Source organism: Apodemus sylvaticus, chromosome 6 (assembly GCF_947179515.1).
Source record: "Apodemus sylvaticus chromosome 6, mApoSyl1.1, whole genome shotgun sequence".
Classification (NCBI taxonomy): Eukaryota; Metazoa; Chordata; class Mammalia; order Rodentia; family Muridae; genus Apodemus; species Apodemus sylvaticus.
Genome location: NC_067477.1, coordinates 21,181,503 through 21,200,497, shown reverse-complemented (window position 1 = coordinate 21,200,497; position 18,995 = coordinate 21,181,503). Strand labels below are relative to the sequence as shown.

Sequence of the window (18,995 nt, the reverse complement as noted above, 5' to 3'; positions counted from 1 at the left end):
ACAGAAGGAACACTACCCAATTCCTTCTATGAAGCCACAATTACGCTGATACCAAAGCCACACAAAGATTCAACAAAGAAAGAGAACTTCAGACCAATTTCCCTTATGAACATCGATGCAAAAATATTCAATATAATTCTTGCCAACCGAATCCAAGAACACATCAAAACGATCATCCACCATGATCAAGTAGGCTTTATCCTGGGAATGCAGGGTTGGTTCAATATATGGAAATCCATCAATGCAATCCACTACATAAACAAACTCAAAGAAATAAAAAACCACATGGTCATTTCATTGGATGCTGAAAAAGCATTTGACAAAATTCAGCATCCTTTCATGCTTAAAGTCTTGGAGAGAACAGGAATTCAAGGCCCATACCTAAACATAGTAAAAGCAATATACAGCAAACCGGTAGCAAGCATCAAACTAAATGGAGAGAAACTTGAAACAATCCCACTGAAATCAGGGACCAGACAAGGCTGCCCCCTTTCTCCTTATCTTTTCAATATTGTACTTGAGGTACTAGCTGGGGCAATTCGACAACATAAGGAGGTCAAAGGGATACAAATTGGAAAGAAAGAAGTCAAACTATCATTTTTTGCAGATGACAAGATAGTCTACCTAAGTGACCCAAAAAACTCCACTAGAGAGCTCCTACAGCTGATAAACAACTTCAGCAAAGTGGCAGGTTATAAAATCAACTCAAGCAAATCAGTGGCCTTCCTATACTCAAAGGATAAGCAGGCTGAGAAAGAAATTAGGGAAATGACCCCCTTCACAATAGCCACAAACAGTACAAAGTATCTTGGGGTGACTCTTACCAAACATGTGAAAGATCTTTATGACAAGAACTTCAAGATTCTGAAGAAGGAAATGGAAGAAGACCTCAAAAAATGGGAAAACCTCCCATGCTCATGGATCGGTAGAATCAATATAGTTAAAATGGCCATTTTGCCAAAAGCAATATACAGATTCAATGTAATACCCATCAAAATCCCAACTCAATTCTTCACAGAGTTAGAAAGAGCAATTATCAAATTCATCTGGAACAACAAAAAACCCAGGATAGCTAAAACTATTCTCAGCAACAAAAGAAAGTCTGGGGGAATCAGTATCCCTGACCTCAAGCAATACTACAGAGCAATAGTGTTAAAAACTGCATGGTATTGGTACAGTGACAGGCAGGAGGATCAATGGAACAGGATTGAAGATCCAGAAATGAACCCACACACCTATGGCCGCTTGATCCTCGACAAAGAGGCTGAAAACATCCAATGGGAAAAAGATAGCCTTTTCAACAAATGGTGCTGGTTCAACTGGAGGTCAGCATGCTGAAGAATGCGAATTGATCCATCCTTGTCTCCTTGTACTAAGCTCAAATCCAAATGGATCAAGGACCTCCACATAAAGCCAGACACTCTGAAGCTAATAGAAAAGAAACTGGGGAAGACCTTTGAGGACATCGGTACAGGGAGAAAGATTCTGAACAGAACACCAATAGCGTATGCTCTAAGAGCAAGAATTGACAAATGGGACCTCATAAAATTACAAAGTTTCTGTAAGGCAAAGGACACCATCAAGAGGACAAATCGGCAACCAACAAATTGGGAAAAGATCTTCCCAAATCCTACATCAGATAGAGGGCTAATATCCAATATATATAAAGAACTCAAGAAGAAGTTAGACTCCAGAAAACCAAACAACCCTATTAAAAAATGGGGTACAGAGTTAAACAAAGAATTCTCACCTGAAGAACTTCGGATGGCGGAGAAGCATCTTTTTTTTTTTCCCATTCTTTTTTTTTATTCGATATAATTTATTTACATTTCAAATGATTTCCCCTTTTCTAGCCCCCCCCCACTCCCCGAAAGTCCCGTAAGCCCCCTTCTATTCCCCTGTCCTCCCTCCCACCCCTTCCCAGTTCCCCCTTCTGGTTTTGCCAAATACTGTTTCACTGAGTCTTTCCTGAACCAGGGACCACTCCTGCTTTCTTCTTGTATCTCATTTGATGTGTGGATTATGTTTTGGGTATTCCAGTTTTCTAGGTTAATACCCACTTATTAGTGAGTGCATACCATGATTCACCTTTTGAGTCTGGGTTACCTCACTTAGTATGATGTTCTCTAGCTCCATCCATTTGCCTAAGAATTTCATGAATTCATTGTTTCTAATGGCTGAATAGTACTCCATTGTGTAGATATACCACATTTTTTGTATCCACTCTTCTGTTGAGGGATACCTGGGTTCTTTCCAGCATCTGGCAATTATAAATAGGGCTGCTATGAACATAGTAGAGCATGTATCCTTATTACATGGTGGGGAATCCTCTGGGTATATGCCCAGGAGTGGTATAGCAGGATCTTCTGGAAGTGAGGTGCCCAGTTTTCGGAGGAACCGCCAGACTGCTTGTTCTGGAAAGACTCAGTGAAGCAGTATTCGGCAAAACCAGAACGGGGAAGTGGGAAGGGGTGGGTGGGAGGACAGGGGAAATGAAGGGGGCTTACGGGACTTTTGGGGAGTGGGGGGCTAGAAAAGGGGAAATCATTTGAAATGTAAATAAAAAATTATATGGAATAAAAATATAAATAAATAAATAAATAAATAAATAAATAAATTGTTAACAGAATCATATGGAAGTTTGGTTTGCAGCTCAAGTGATACCTGTCATTTTCTGAGATGAAGAACTTGAATATTTGACAGGATAACTATAAATTCTACATTAGAAATGTAGTTTTAAATGCCTGCTGTGTGTTTTAAAGACAGTGTGAAGACACCCTGAAGTGTACAGTTGAATGTACAAACTCTTTATGCAGAAAAGAGCAGTCACATACATGTGGCAGTTGTTCACATACACATGACTGTATTTCAGGAGATTATTAAAGAGACAGGAAACATTCCAATAACAGGATTGGGAGCCAGGTGTGAAGGTTGAAGATGAGAAGTTGGGCAGAAAAGCCTAGAAGGAAGGAGGAATCTAAACCCAAAACAGGATACTTCCAAAAGCACTCAGCACTTGGAGAGTAGCCAAAATAAGGACCAAGAGGTCACTTTGGATTTTGATGCACTCTAGGGTAGAATGTTCTTGATAGAAGTAGTTTCACTGATATGGGATCCAGACAAAAAGCAAGCTAGAGCATCAGAGAGGTTATATAATGTATCCATTCCCATTGATGACAGTCATAGTGATACACATTTGTCCACTCAACAGTTATTCCTACCTTCAGAACACACTGACCCCTTAATGCAAGCCCATCCCTTACTGCCTACATTCCCATTCTTTCTTTCTTTTAAGGTTTATTTCTCTCTGCCTTTTGAACCACACAGTACCTGATCACCTAATAGCAATTCTTGACACTTAGAGACTCCAAATAGGAGGAATTGGGAAACAGCTATGGTGATGGAGTTGACTGTTGACTCTGGCCATTGACTTCACATACAGAGAGCTTAACTTCTTTAAAATGGTGGCATTTTTAAAAAAAAAATTAATTAGAGCTTTACAATGAAATCTCAGAGAAAGTGCAGAAAGGTCTCATGCACTCCACCACCACTCTTTTGTTCTCCCATTCTCCACACAGCTCCAGAGTTGTACACTTGCTCAAACTGATAACCTATACATACATTCACCCACAGATCATAACTGTGGCAGGATTCATTTGTTTGAAATAGGAAATTGCTATGTAGCCTAAAGCTAGCCTCAAATCTTCAATTCTCCCACCTCAGCCACCTGAGTGCTAAGGTAACATGCAGGTACCCCAGTTCCTCTATGCCCTAACTAGGTTTCACTTTTGATGCCCTTTCTATTGATTACAACAAATGTATATTGGCATTATAGTGCACATACTACGGTCTTGCTGTACAAAACATTCCCCTGTGACTCACCTGCTAATCCTTGTGTTCCCAGCTCCTGGCAATGTTTTTGTTGTTGTTGTCTCCTTAGATTCGCCTGTTCTAGAATACAACATAGTTGGAGTTATACAGTCCTTTGAAGTTTTCTTCTTCCACTTAGGAGTATGCCTTAAGATTCCTATTGCCCTGCTTAAATAAGACCAAAACAATTATTGAGTCACTTAATATGCTAAGATAGAAAGTGGAAATTTCATGGGCCCCACCACTAAAGAACTACAGGCAACTATGGAATGCTGAGAGCTGGAAAATTAGTCTTCCTCAGGCATAATCACCTTGTTGGTTATCCAATACCAAGTTGTCAGCCCTGAAATCATGTACACATACAAGTACAGTAAATGGACTAAGCAGTTACAAACATATAAGGGTGTATATATATATGAAAAGAGGCAATGAATTAGACAGGGACAGAGATTCAGGAGTAGATATGGGAATGTTTGGAGGGAGGAACTGCAAGTAGCAAGTGATTTAATTATATTTAAATTGCAAAAAATATTAAAAGGATTCCTATTATCTTTTTAAAATAATGTTTGTTAAAATAAAATAGTTAAAAGTATAATTGAGCATTTTAAGTCATTAAAAGAAATTATAATAGGTAAATGCCTCTTAAATGTACATTATATCTTCTGAAGCTAAAAGTAATATGCACTCAACCAGTTTTTAGAATCTATTTGGAACATTAAACATGATCAAAGTAGAAAAAATATCTTATGAAGTCCTCTATGAAAGGAAATTGTGATGGGTTCCTGATTAGATAGAAACCATTCCATCTCCAAGGGAGAATACACAGTATAACTGTGGCTTCATAGAATGAACTGGGTAGTGATCCTTCTGTTTGTATTTTGTGGAATAGTTTGAAGAATATTCTTATTAGGCCTTTTAACATCTGATAGAATTCTGCACTAAACCCATCTGGTCCTGGACTTTTTTGGTTGGGACACTTTTAATGACTGCTTCTATTTCTTTAGGGTGTTATGGGACTGTTTAGATGGTTTATCTGATTCTGATTTAACTTTGGTATTTGGTATCTGTCTAGAAAACTGTTCATTTAATCTAGATTTTCCATTTTTGTTGAATATAAGCTTTTGTAGTAGGATCTGATGACTTTTTAAATTTCCTCAGTTTCTGTTGTTATATCTACCTTTTCATTTCTGATTTTGTTAGTTTAAATACTATCTCTGTGCCCTCTGGTTAGTCTGGCTAAGGGATCATCTATATTGTTAATTTTCTCAAAGAATCAGCTCCAGGATTTTTGTCAATTCTTTGTATAGTTTTTTTTAAAACTTGGTTGATTTCAGCTCTAAGTTTGATTATTTCCTACCATCTGCTCTTTTTGGGTGTATTTGCTTCTTTCGATTCTAGAGTTTGTTAAGCTGCTAATGTATGCTCTCTCCAGTTTCATTTTGGAGGCACTAAGAGCTGAGTTTTTCTCTTAGCACTGCTTTTGTTGTGTCCCTTATGTTTGGGTATGATATGCCTTCATTTTCAATAAATTCTAAAAAGGCGTTAATTTCTTTATTTCTTCCTTGACCAAGTTATCATTGTAGGACATTGTTCAGCTTCCATATATATATATGGGTTTTTCTGTTGTTTTTGTTGCTATTGAAGACCAGCCTTATTCCATGGTGTTCTGATAGGATGCATGGGGTTATTTCAATCTTCTTGTATATTTTGAGGCCTGTTTTGTGACCCATTATATGATCAATTTGAAGAAGGTACCATGGGGTGCTGAGAAGAAGGTAGATTCTTTTGTTTTAGGATGAAATGTTCTATAGATATCTGTTAAATCCATTTGGTTCATAACTTATTAGTTTCACATTGTCTCTGTTTAGTTTCTGTTTCCATGATCTGTCTGTTGGTGAGAGTAGGGTGTTAAATTTTTCCACTAATATTGTGTGAGGTGCCATGTGTGCTTTGAACTTTAGTAAAGATTCTTTTATTAAGGTGGGTGCCCTTTCATTTGGAGCATAGATGTTCAGAATTGAGAGTTCTTGGTAGATTGCTCCTTTGATGAGTATGACGTGTCTTTCCTCATCTATTTTGATGACTTTTGGTGCAAGTTGATTTTATTTGATATTGAAATGGCTACTCCAGCTTGTTTCTTGGAACCATTTGCATGGAAAATTGTTTTACAGCCCTTTACTCTGAGATAGTGGCTGTGTTTGACACTGAGGTGTGTTTCCTGTATGCAGCAAAATGATGGGTCCTGTTTACATATCCAGTTTGTTTTTTTATGTCTTTTTATTGGGGAGTTGAGTACATTGTTGTTAAGAGATATTAAGGAATAGTGATTGTTGCTTCCTGTTATTTTGGAGGCATCCTAAATTTGGATGTTATGTTTATGGGGCTATGTTCTTTTGGGTTTGTTGAAAGAAGATTACTTTCTTGCTTTTTCTAGGGTATATTTTCCCTCCTTGTGTTGAATTTTTCCATCTATTATCATTTATAGCGTTGGATTTGTGAAAAGATATTAAGTAAATTTGTTTTTGTTAAGGAATATCTTGGTTGCTCCATCTGTGGTAATTGAGAGTTTTGCTGAGTATAGTATCCTGGGCTGGTATTTGTGTTCTCTTAGGGTGTTGATAGCATCTGCCCAGGATCTTCTAGTTTCATAGTCTCTGATGAAAAATTTGGAATAATTCTGATAGGTCTGCCCTTATATGTTACTTGACCTTTTTCCCTTACTGCTTTTAATATTCTTTGTTTCATGCATTTGATATTTTGAATATTATGTGATGGGAGGAATTTCTTTTCTGGTCCAATCTATTTGGAGTTCTGTAGGCCTCTTGTATGTTTATGAGCCTTTAGGTTGTTTCTTTAGGTTAGGGAAGTTTTCTTCTATAATTTTGTTGAAGATATTTACTGGCCCTTTAATTTGGGAATCTTCACTTTCTTCTATATCTATTATCCTTAGGTTTGGTCTTCTCATTTTGTTCTGGATTTCCTAGATGTTTTGGGTTAGGAGATTTTTGCATTTTGCATTTTCTTTGACTGTTGGGTCAATGTTTTCTATGGTATCTCCTGCACCTGAGATATCTCTTGTAAACTGTTGGTGATAATTGCATCCATGATTCCTGATCTCTTTCCTAAGTATTCCGTCTCCAGGGTTGTCTTCCTTTTTGATTTCTTTATTGTTTCTATTTCCATTTTTAGATCCTAGAAGGTTTTCTTCAATTCCTTCACCTGTTTGGTTGTGTTTTCCTGTAATTCTTTAAGAGATTTTTTACACTTATTTTTATTAGATATTTTCTTTATTTACATTTCAAATGTTATCCCCTTTCCTGATTTCCCCTTCAACCCCGCCCATCCCATCCTCTCTCTCTCTGTTCATTAAACCACCCACTCCAGCTTCTCTGTCCTGGTATCCCCCTACACTGGGGCAACTAGCCTTCATAGGACCAAGAGCCTCTCCTCTCACTGATGTCTGACCAGGCTATCCTCTGCTACATGTGTGGCTGGAACCATTGGTCCCTCCATGTGTACTCTTTGGTTGGTGGTTTAGTCCCTAGGAGCTGTGTGGGTACTGGTTGGTTCATATTGTTGTTCCTCCTATGTGTCTGCAAACTCCCTAAACTCCTTGGGATTTTTTTTTAAAAATTTTTTTATTCGATGTATTCTTTATTTACATTTCAAAGGATTTCTCCTTCACTGGGTCCCCACTCCCAGCAAGTCCCATAAGCCCACTTCCCTCCCCCTGTTCCTCCATCTACTCCTTCCCACTTCACTGTTCTGGTATTCCCCTGTACTGTTGCACTGAGTCTTTCCAGAACCAGGGGCCACTCCTCCATTCTTTTTGGACATCATTTAATATGTGGATTATGTCTTGGGTATTCCATGTTTCTAGGTTAATATCCACTTATCAGTGAGTGCATACCATGATTGATCTTTTGAGACTGGGTTACCTCACTTAGTATGATGTTCTCCAGCTCCATCCATTTGTCTAAGAATTTTATGAATTCATTGTTTCTAATGGCTGAATAGTACTCCATTGTGTATATATACCACATTTTCTTGTATCCATTCCTCCGATGAGGGACACCTGGGTTCTTTCCAGCTTCTGGCTACTACAAATAGGGCTTCTAGGAACATAGTGGAGCATGTGTCCTTATTGCATGCTGTGGAATCCTCTGGGTATATGCCCAGGAGTGGTATAGCAGGGTCCTCCGGAAATGTCATGCCCAGTTTTCTGAGAAAACTCAAGACTGATTTCCGAAGTGGTTGCACCATCTTGCAATCCCACCAGCAGTGGAGGGGTGTTCCTCTTTCTCCACATCCTCGCCAGCACCTGGTGTGTCCTGAGTTTTTGACCTTAGCCATCCTGACTGGTGTGAGAATCTCAGGGTTGTTTTGATTTGCATTTCCCTAATGATTAATGATGTTGAACATTTCTTAAGGTGTTTCTCAGCCCTCTTTTATGAATGTGTTTCTCAGCCTTCTTTTATGAATGAGGGCACCCTTGTATTTGGAGCATAGATGTTCAGGATTGAGAGTTCTTCTTGTTGGATTTTTCCTTTTCCACTCCAGCAAGAAGTGTCCTTCCGTGTCTCTTTTGATGACTTTAGGTTGGAAGTCAATTTTATCTGATATTAGAATGGCAACTCTGGCTTGATTCCTGAGGCCATTTGCTTGTAGAATTGTCTTCCAGCCTTTTACTCTAAGGTAGTTTTTGTCTTTGACACTGAGGTGTGTTTCCTGTATGCAGCAAAATGTAGGGTCCTGTTTATGTAACCAGTCTGTTAGTCTATGTTTTTTTTTATTGGGGAATTGAGTCCATTGATGTTAAGAGATATTAAGGAGTAGTAGTTATTGCTTCCTATCATTTTTGATGTTAATTTTATACTTGTGTGGTTATCTTCTTTTGGGTTCTTATGAAAGAAGCTTAATATCCTGCTTTTTCCAGGGTATAGTTTCCCTCGTTGTAATGCTGTTTTCCCCCTATTATTTTTTGTAGGGCTGGGTTTGTGGAAAGATATTGTGTAAATTTGGTTTTGTCATGGGATATCTTGGTTTCTTCATCTATAGTGATTGAGAGTTTCGCTGGGTATAGTATTCTTTGCTGGCATTTGTGTTCTCTTAGAGTCTGCATGAGCTCTGCCCAGGATCTTCTAGCTTTCATGGTCTCTGGTGAGAAGTCTGGTGTAATTCTGATAGGTCTTCCTTTATATGTTACTTGCCCTTTTTCTCTTACTGCCCTAAGTATTCTCTCTTTGTTTAGTACATTTGGGGTTTTGATTATTATGTGACGGGAGGTATTTCTGTTCTGGTCCAGTCTGTTTGGAGTTCTGTAGGCTTCTTGTGTATTCATGGGCATCTCTTTCTTTAGGTTAGGGAAGTTTTCTTCCATAATTTTGTTGAAGATATTTGCTGGCCCTTTAAATTGTAAATCTTCACTCTCATCAATGCCTATAATCCTTAGATTTGGCTTTCTCATTGTGTCCTGGATTTCCTGGATGTTTGGGGTCACAAGCTTTTTGCATTTTGCATTTTCTTTGACTGTTGAGTCCATGGTTTCTATAGTATCTTCGGCATCTGAGATTCTTTTTTCTATCTCTTGTATTCTGTTGTTGATATTTGTATCTATGGTCCCTGATTTATTCCCAAGATTTTCTATCTCCAAAGTTGTCTCCCTTTGTGCTTTCTTAGTTGTTTCTACTTCTGTGTTTAGATCCTGGAATTTTTTGTTCAGTTTTGTCATTTGCTTGTTTGTGTTTTCCTCTAATTCTTTGAGAGATTTTTGTGTTTCCTCTTTTATGACTTCTGCCTGTTGATCAAAGTTCTCCTGTATTTCTTTAAATGTTTTTTGCATTTCCTCCTTATTGGCTACAAACTTCTGACACATATTGTCCTGAACTTCTTTAAGTGATTTTCGTGTTTCCCTTGTAAGGGCTTCTAGCTTTTGATCATTTTTCTCCTGAATTTCTTTAAGAGATTTATTTATGTCCTTCATGTGTTCCTCTAACAGCATCCTTACCAGTGATTTTAAATCCAACTCTTGTTTTTCTGGTGTGTTGGGGTATCCAGGACTTGCTATTGTTGGAGAATTGGGTTCAGATGCTGCCATAATACCTTGGTTTCTGTTAGTAATGTTCCTACACTTGCCTTTAGCCATCTTCACTGGCTGGTGCTTCAACCTACTGTGGACCTTTAAGGCTATTTCTGCAACACTGGTTGACTGGGTTTCCTCTGGCACAGATTACTGATATGCTGCCTTCCTCTTTTGTGCCTTTGGAGTCTTGCTCAGTCTTGCCTCAAGACATGTTATACTTGGGTTGTCAAGGTGAAGCAGGTATTCTCAGACTGCTCTGTTATGGAGCAAAGATGGCGTGTGTGTGTGTGTGTGTGTGTGTGTGTGTGTGGTCACTTCCTCTGTTGATTCTCATGTAGGATATAGGCCCCACAACCGACTGGCTTGCAGATAAACCGCCTATGTTCTCAGGTCCTGGGCGCAGGCAGACCCCTGGAGATTTGCACCAACAGAGATCTTAAGCTCAGGATAATAAAGTACCTAGTGATGTTTTTCTGCCCTGGCAGGCCACGAAGATGGCCATGGAGAGTTGCTTCCTCTGCTGTTCTCTGTGTAGGACACAGGCCCCATGACCTACCAGCTGGGAGATGAACCACCTGTGTGCTCAGGTCCTGGGCACAGGCAGACCTCTGGCGGTTTGCACCCTCAGAGATCTTAAGCTCGGGGTGATACAGTACCTAGTGATGCTTTTCTGCCCCAGCAGACAACAAAGGAATCCGCGAGCATTCTCTTCCTCTGCTGCTCTGCAGGCAGGACACAGGCCCCATGCCTGGTGGACTGGCAGATGAACCGCCTATGTGCTCAGTTCTTGGGTGCAGGCAGACCCCTGGTGGTTTGCAACCCCAGAGATCTAAAGCTCAGGGTGATACAGTACCTAGTGGTGCTCTTCTACTGTGGCAGGCAGCGAATATGGCTGAGGGGATTCTCTCCCTCTGCTGCTCTCCAGGCAGGACACAGGTCCCATGCCTGGAAGTCTGGCAGATGAACAGCCTATGTGCTCAGTTCCTGAGTACCTAGTAAAGCTCTTCTGCCCCCCCCCCCCGCCCCCACCCCCCCCACCCCCCGCCCCCAGGATCTTTTTTAGCTCCTCCATTGTGGGCCCTGTGTTCAGTCCAGTGGTTGGCTGAGAGCATCCCTCTCTGTAGTTTTTAGGCACTGGCAGAGCTTCTCAGGAGACAGTTCTTTTGTGTTTCCTCTTAAAGGCTTCTAGCTGTTTCCCTGTGTTCTCCTGTATTTCTTTAAGTGAGTTATTTATGTCCTCCTTAATTTCTCCTATAATCATGAGATGTGATTTTTACATTGGAGTCTTGTTTTTTTTGTGTGTGTTGGTATATCTAGGGCTCACTGTGTTGGGTCAAGTGATTTCTGATGATGCCAAGTAGACTTGGTTTCTGTTGCTTATATTCTTGCCCTTGCCTTAGCCATCTGGTTATCTCTGGTGTTAGCTGGTCTTGCTGTTTCTGAGTGTGGCATGTCCCTCCTGCAAATCTGTGTTTCAGTACTCATGGGAGACCAGTTCTCTACAGGAGGAATTTGGTTATTCAGAGCTGTGGTGCATGGTCAACTCTGGGGTCCAGAAGGAAACCGGAAGGATCCTGTCCCCAGCTGTTCCTTGGTTCCTGTGTCCTAAGGGCCCTGGGTGGGTACCTCTTGGGCCAGGAATTTGAACAGAACTGGTGGTCTTATCTTTACTCCCAGGTGTGTCTCACTGGTCAGCCCTGGGAGACCAGCTCTTTCCTGGTGGGATTTGTATATGTAGCTCTCTTCTTTCTCCCCACTCCCTCCTTTATGGCTATTTTTAGTCTGCAATTTTCTGGATGCCCTTGTCTATTCTCTTCATCTTATCTACAATAAACTTTCCCCTCCACCACACCTAGGAGCAGTCATTACTCTTTTTCATTTTCTTTTCTTTTTTAAAATTTTTTCATTAACATGTGAAGTGGTGAAATGCTTTCTAGAAAATTTTTCTTGATTTATATTCATATTAATAGTGAATACACAGCTATTTCCATTCAAGTATTATATCTTTTGAATACAGGCATTTAAAAATATTTGTAGGATGGAGATTTAGCATTTGTCTAACATTCATGAAGTTCTAGGTTTGATCCCCAGCACTAAATGATCATAGATGATAGATAGATAGATAGATAGATAGATAGATAGATAGATAGATAGGATACACAGACAGATGGTAGATAGATAAATAGACAAATGCATAGATAACTTTTGCTCACTTGCAGTGTGAAAAATTATGTTGTATATTTCATTTTGCCAACAGCTAAAGTGTTTGAACAACTGTTTGACAAATAATCATAGCTGGAATATTACTATTATCAATCCTAACATTCATTTATTTTATTTTTAAATTACACATTATTGTGCCTGCTCTTTTAAGCTACTCGGATATCCATTCTTTTTATGTTTGTTGATTTGTTTTTAGTACAACTGGAGTTTCTTATATCAGAAATGTATATATGCATACAACTAAGCCTACAGGATTTGAGTCATCTATTCACGCAGAAATAATAGAACCTTTTGGGATAGAGGACTCAAAAGAAAGCCCTTGTTTACTTAGCGATCTTGAAATTAAATATTCTGGAAACATATCCTACACACTCAATCTTCAATCAAATGGTAAGTAAAATAATATAACCTATCTCTGTTAGCTTCAAAAATTAAAAGTTACATTTTGAGAGGATTACATGTTCCTTTTTAATGTAATTGTTTCAATACACACTCAATGTTGAGTGTGTATGTGAATATGTATGTATATCCATATATATAAGTATATGTATGTATATTTATAGATGTGTCTGTATATAAATTTGTATATGTGTTTATGTGTGTGTATTTGTGGTTATCTGTATATGTGTGTGTATGTGTATCTGTGTGCGTTTAGGTGTGATTATATATGTGGATGTATGTATTCCTATGTGTTTGTGAGTGTGTATGTGTGTGCATGTATTTGTGAATTATGGGTACATGTATGTGTGTGTGTTTGTGTATGTATGTATGCATGTGTGTGTATATTTATACGTGTATGAATGTGAGAATGTATATATATATGTTTGTGTTGCTGGATGATTAATCCTAAATCTTGTATATATTAGACAAATAATCTACCATTTCAATACTATCCTTATTACCAAATTCTAGTCCAACTGTAAACCAATAAAAGATTACAGATACTTAAGTTACAGGATCAGTTGTTCATAATGTAACAAAATATACTTACAACTTCATTAATATATTTTCATACTTAGTTTTTATTATTTATTACAGTGAGATTTACTTTGTTTTGAACAGTACTCAGAAGAAGTAAGAGAAATGGGAATTTTTTGTTAATCAAAATTACATTTTGATGAAATATTTTGAAACTCTATTAAAAAGAGGTCAGGAATGATGATGCAATACCTTTAATCCTAGCATATAGGAGACAAAGGCTGAGGCAGGCAGATCTTTGTAAGTTTCAGGGCAATCTAGTATAGATATCCAGTTCCAAGCTAGCCAAGGATATATGGTGAGACATGTCAGGAGCTAACAAGCTAATAACTAGCAGGTTATCTTCCTGAGATGACTCCACTTTTGATTAAAATCTATGATAGAATTCTGGTAGGCAAGACTCAGAAGAAAATCATTTTAGGAAAGATTCCTGAAATTAATTATGCTTTTCCTATCATCATCACATATTTAACAATTATGAAATATTAGCCCACCCTTTAAAGCAGCTCTTTGCAAATCAACAAAGATCTACTGTCTTGTAGTGATGCTATATAGACAAATACATGACGTCTTAATTCTTAATGATGATCCTATAAGAATTCCTAAAATTATATCAGTATTTATTTATTTATTGTCACCTTTTTATTATATATTTTTATTTTCTATATTCTTTGTTTACATTCCAAATGATTTCTCCTTTCCCAGTTCCTCCCTCCCCATATGTCCCATAAACCTTCTCTCCACTCATTCTCCAATCACCTCTCTCCTTTTTCTCTATCCTGAGAGTCCCTTCCAATGGTAGATCAAGCCTTTCCAGGATCAGGACCCTCTCCTTACTTCTTCATGGGAGTCATTTGTTATGCTAATTGTGCCTTGGGTATTCAGAGCTTCTGGGCTAATTAATATCCACTTATCAGAGATTGCATCCCATGTGTATTCTTTCGTGATTGGGTTACCTCACTTAGGATGATATTTTCCAGATCCAACCATTTGCCTAAAAATTTTGTGAATTTATTGTTTTTAATTGCTGAGCAGCATTCCATTGTGTAAATATACCACATTTTCTGTATCCATTCCTCCTTTGAGGGACATCTGGGCTCTTTCCAGCTTCTGGCTATTATAAATAAGGCTGCTTTGAACATAAGTGTGTCTTTATTGCATGCTGGGGAATCCTTTGGGTATATGCCCAGGAGAGGTATAGCAGGGTCCTCCAGAAGTGTCATGTCCAGGTTTCTGAGGAACTGCCAGACTGATTTCCACAGTGGTTGTACCATCTTACAATCCCACCAGCAGTGGAGAAGTGTTCCTCTTTCTCCACATCCTTGCCAACACCTGCTGTCTCCTGAGTTTTTAACCTTAGTCATTCTGACTGGTGTGAGGTGAAATCTCAGGGTTGTTTTGATTTGCATTTCCCTAATGACTAATGATGTTGATCATTTCTTAAGGTGCTTCTTGGCCTTCCAAATTTCTTCAGGTGAAAATTCTTTGTTTAGATCTGTACCCCATTTTTAATAGGGTTATTTGGTTCCCTGTGGTCTAACTTCTTGAGTTCTTTGTATATATTGGATATTAGCCCTCTATCAGATGTAAGGTTGGTGAAAATATTTTCCCAATTTGTTGGTTGCTGATTTGTCCTTTTGACACTGTCCTTTGTCTTACAGAAACTTTGTAACTTTATGAGGTCCCATTTGCTAATTCTTGATCTTAGAGCATAAGGTTTTGGTGTTGTGTTCAGGAACTTTCCCCCTATGCCCATGTCCTCAAGGGATTTCCCCAGTTTCTTTTCTATTAGTTTCAGTGTGTCTGGTTTTATGTGGAGGTCCTTGATCCACTTGGAGTTGAGCTTAGTACAAGGAGATAAGAATGGAGCAATTCCCATTCTTCTGCATGCTCACCTCCAGTTGAACCAGCACCATTTGTTGAAAAGGCTATCTTTTCTCCTCTGGATGTTTTCGGCTCCTTTGTCGAAGATCAAGTGACCATAGGTGTGTGGATTCATTTCTGGGTCTTCAATTCTATTCCATTGGTCCACTTGCCTGTCACTGTGCCAGTACCATGCAGTTTTTAACACTATTGCTCTGTAGTATTGCTTGAGGTCTGGGATACTGATTCCCCCAGAATTTCTTTTACTGTTGAGAATAGTTTTAGTTATTCAGGATTTTTTTTTATTCCAGATGAATTTGAGAATTGCTTTTTCTAACTCTGTAAAAAACTGAGTCGGGATTTTGATGGGTATTGCATTGAATCTGTAGATTGCTTTTGGCAAGATGGCCATTTTAACTATATTAACCCTGCCAATCCACGAGCATGGAAGATTTTTCCATTTTCTGAGGTCTTCTTTGATTTCCTTCTTCAGAGACCTGAAGTTCTTGTCGTATAGATCTTTTACTTGTTTGGTTAGAGTCACCCCAAGATACTTTATATTGTTTGTGGCTATTGAAGGGTGTCATTTCCCTAACTTCCTTCTCAGCCTGCTTATACTTTGAGTATAGGAAGGCAACTGATTTGCTTGAGTTGATTTTATAACCAGCCACTTTGCTGAAGTTGTTTATCAGCTGTACGAGTTCTCTGGTGGAGGCTTTTGGGTCACTTAAGTATACTATCATGTCATCTGCAAATAGTGATAATTTGACTTCCTCCTTTCCAATTTGTATCCCCTTGACCTCCTTATGTTGTCTAATTGCTCTAGCTAGAACTTCAAGTACTATATTGAAAAGATATGGAGAGAGAGAGGACAGCCTTGTCTAGTCCCTGATTTTAGTGGGATTGCTTCAAGTTTCTATTTATTAAGATCTATTATAGTGGGCTTGCTTATTATATCCTTTTCATTTTCCTATAGTCAAAACTGCATTGAGAACTCTGCCATGTGTCATCAGTCAATTGACTCTTAGATAGTAAGCAGACATTCTACTACTCAGAGCACATTCCAAGACGTTCTCAGATTATTAACCAAAGATCATAAAAAGGGAACTAATGATTTATTAAAGGTGATAGGACAGAAGATAAAATGTTGACTGGGTTTATCTATCTATGCAACACTTCACTAAGAACTTAGTTATGGTTTTTAATTCTCCATGAACCTCTGGAGCTATAAAAGGTGATGAAGTAGCCAGCTAATTACTGCTAATGGACACTCCTGTAAATATTCTTTGTTGCAAACTTCTTACTCACTTTGTGATTTGAATTTATGTGTAAAACCTGTGATGAACTTTTTACTATGTGATAATGTATTATGTAATCCCCTAAACCAGTGGCTTTCAACCCTCAGAATTAACAAGAATGTTTTTAGGACTTGGTAAAACTTATCCTCAGCATTCAGTATAGAGAGCTGAAGGCAAAGGCACACAAATTTCTCTTGTCCTTCTTAGGATCATCATGATCATTGTGCTTTCCCCCTTTTTCTTAGAGAGTTTTCATAGGAAATGTTTTACATCTTAGAAATAAATGCTAAATTAACTTTTCAAAGTGTCCCTTTTTCTTCCTGTGACTTCAACTTACAGGTTGAAAGTTAGAGCCATGCAATTCCTGCACAGATAGAAGAAAGGCCACATCATTTAATCTCCTGGTAGGTTACAGGTGCTAATCCCCTGACCCAGTGCCTTTTAACCTTCAGAATTAGCAAGAATGCTTTTAGGACTTTTTAGAAATTATCATCAGCATTCAGTATAGAGAGCTGGAACATGTGGAGATCCTCAGTCTTTAAAGCCACAACAGAGTTCTACTTTGTGTCTCCTTTCAACCCACGCCAGGCTAGAAGGCTCTGGTAATTTGTGTCAAATTTTTTCAAAAATTATGGAAAATTTACCCTACATAATAAAAATAAATTTGAACTTGGAAGTGGTAGGATATGTATTTACTCACAGCATTTGTGAACCAGAAGGGGACAGACCCCTAGGAGTTTGATGTGAGCCTGGTCTACAGAGTGAGTTCCAGGACAGCCAGGGCTATACAGAGGAACCCTATCTTGAAATACAAAAACAAACAAAAGAAACAGAAGGTATTTGAATCTCTATTGTAAAGGATACTTCTGTTTCTAATTATTAATGATACAGATACAACAAAAGTTAATAGACTTTGGGGCTAGATGAGTGGCTCAATGTTGAAAAAGTATTTTTTTTTTTTTTTTTTTTTTGCTTTTGTGGATGCTTTTGTGGAAGACCCAAGTTCAGTTCTCAGCACAAATCCCAGGCACTCAGAACAGCCTGGAACTCCAACTCCAGGGGACACAATGTCTCTGTTCTCTGAGCATACCTATACTCACATATGCAAACACACACAACTACACACAACTACACACACAACTACACACACAAACACACACAACTATTTGTTAATTTAATGAAGGATTTAGGTTTTACTCTGAGTAACTAAAAAGGCATTAGAGCATTTTGCTAGAATGGCCTGTTGTGACTCTGTTTGAACATGATCACATAGTCTTCTGTGAGTGGGCAGGTAATATTGACAAACCATAGAGGAAAGCAGAGAAACTACATAAAGGCAAGTCAACAGGAGGAAGGCTATGTTAAATTTTAGGTTCCTATTTATGCAATTGGCAAACCAGCATCTGCTAAGCATGCTCCAGTACAAAAAGAAGGAGGTAAAATGAGAAAGAATGAATAAAGTTGAATGCCAAGAGGTGATTCACCCCTGACCCTACCATGTGGGACTCAGAGACAGAAGAGTCATGAATTCAGGGTGAGCCTCAGCTACACAGCAAGAACCTGTTTTGTTTTGTTTGTTTCTATAGAAAAAAAACATGTAATATATATTTTGTTCCCCTCCCCAAATTCTTTGCAGATCCTACTCACAATTCTATTATTCCTACTTTCTCTGTCTCTCTTTCTCTGTATGTCTCTCTCTGTGTCTTTTCTCTTTCTCTCCATTCCTTTCTGCACCCCCTGTCCCCCTCTCTCTCCTTTTCTTTTCTTTTCTTTTTTTTTATTTTTCATTTTATATCCCAATGGCAACCTTCCTCTCCTCCCAGTCCCCTACACACAGGGGACCTTCATCCATTCTCCTCTCCCTTCTTCTCTGAGATAAGGGATATCTTTCCTAGATAAATCCTCAACACCCCTTGCCTGCTCAGCACCTCTCATTTCTCTGTAGTGCTAAGTGCATGCTCTCCCGCTAAGGCCAGACGAGGCAGCCAGTTAGGAAAACAGGATCCACAGGCAGGCAACAGATTTCTGGCCAGCCCCTGCTCTGGCTTTCGTGAACCTGTATGAATACCAAGCTGCACATCTGTTACACAATGGGGGGGGGGCACTGGCGGAGATAGGTCCAGCCTATGCTCATTCTTTGGTTGGTGCTTCAGATTCTGAGAACCTCCAAGGATCCAGGTTAGTAGACACTGTTGGTCACCCTGTAGAGTCCCTGTCCTCTTTAGGTCCCTCAATCTTTCTCCCAACTCTTCCATAAGACTCCCTTAGTTCCATCTAATGCTTGGCTGTGGTTCTTTGCATCTGTTTCCATTGTCTGTTAGGTGGGGCCTCTCAGAGAACAGTTATGCTAGGTTCATATCTGCAAACATAACAGAGTATCATTAATAGTGTCAGGGATTGGTATTTGCCCATGGGATGGGTCTCAGTTTGGGCCTGTCATTTGCTGACCATTTCCTCTTTCTCTGCTCTGTCTTTGCCCCTACACATCCTGAAGGCAAGACACATATTTTGGGTCAAAGCTTATGTGAGTCGATTGCTATCCTTATCCCTCTACTGGGAGTCCTACCTGGTTACAAGAAGTGGCCACTTCAGGATGCATATCCCCAAGTGCTTGTAGTCTCAATAGAGTTGCTCCCATAGACAACCTGGGATATCCTCCCACCCCTGTCCTAGCTCTCTGT

At 38.9% G+C, this 18,995-nt stretch overlaps 1 protein-coding gene across 1 annotated transcript in view; it reads left to right on the top strand.

Annotated features, from left to right (window-relative positions):
• The window catches only part of Catsperb (cation channel sperm associated auxiliary subunit beta), a 204,910-nt gene that overhangs the window by 140,526 nt on the left and 45,389 nt on the right, over window positions 1-18,995 (top strand). Inside the window, exon 17 of the mRNA XM_052186706.1 lies at window positions 12,372-12,565. Within this exon, the coding sequence (XP_052042666.1) occupies window positions 12,372-12,565 (194 nt within the window). The remainder of the gene's footprint in view (window positions 1-12,371; window positions 12,566-18,995) is intronic.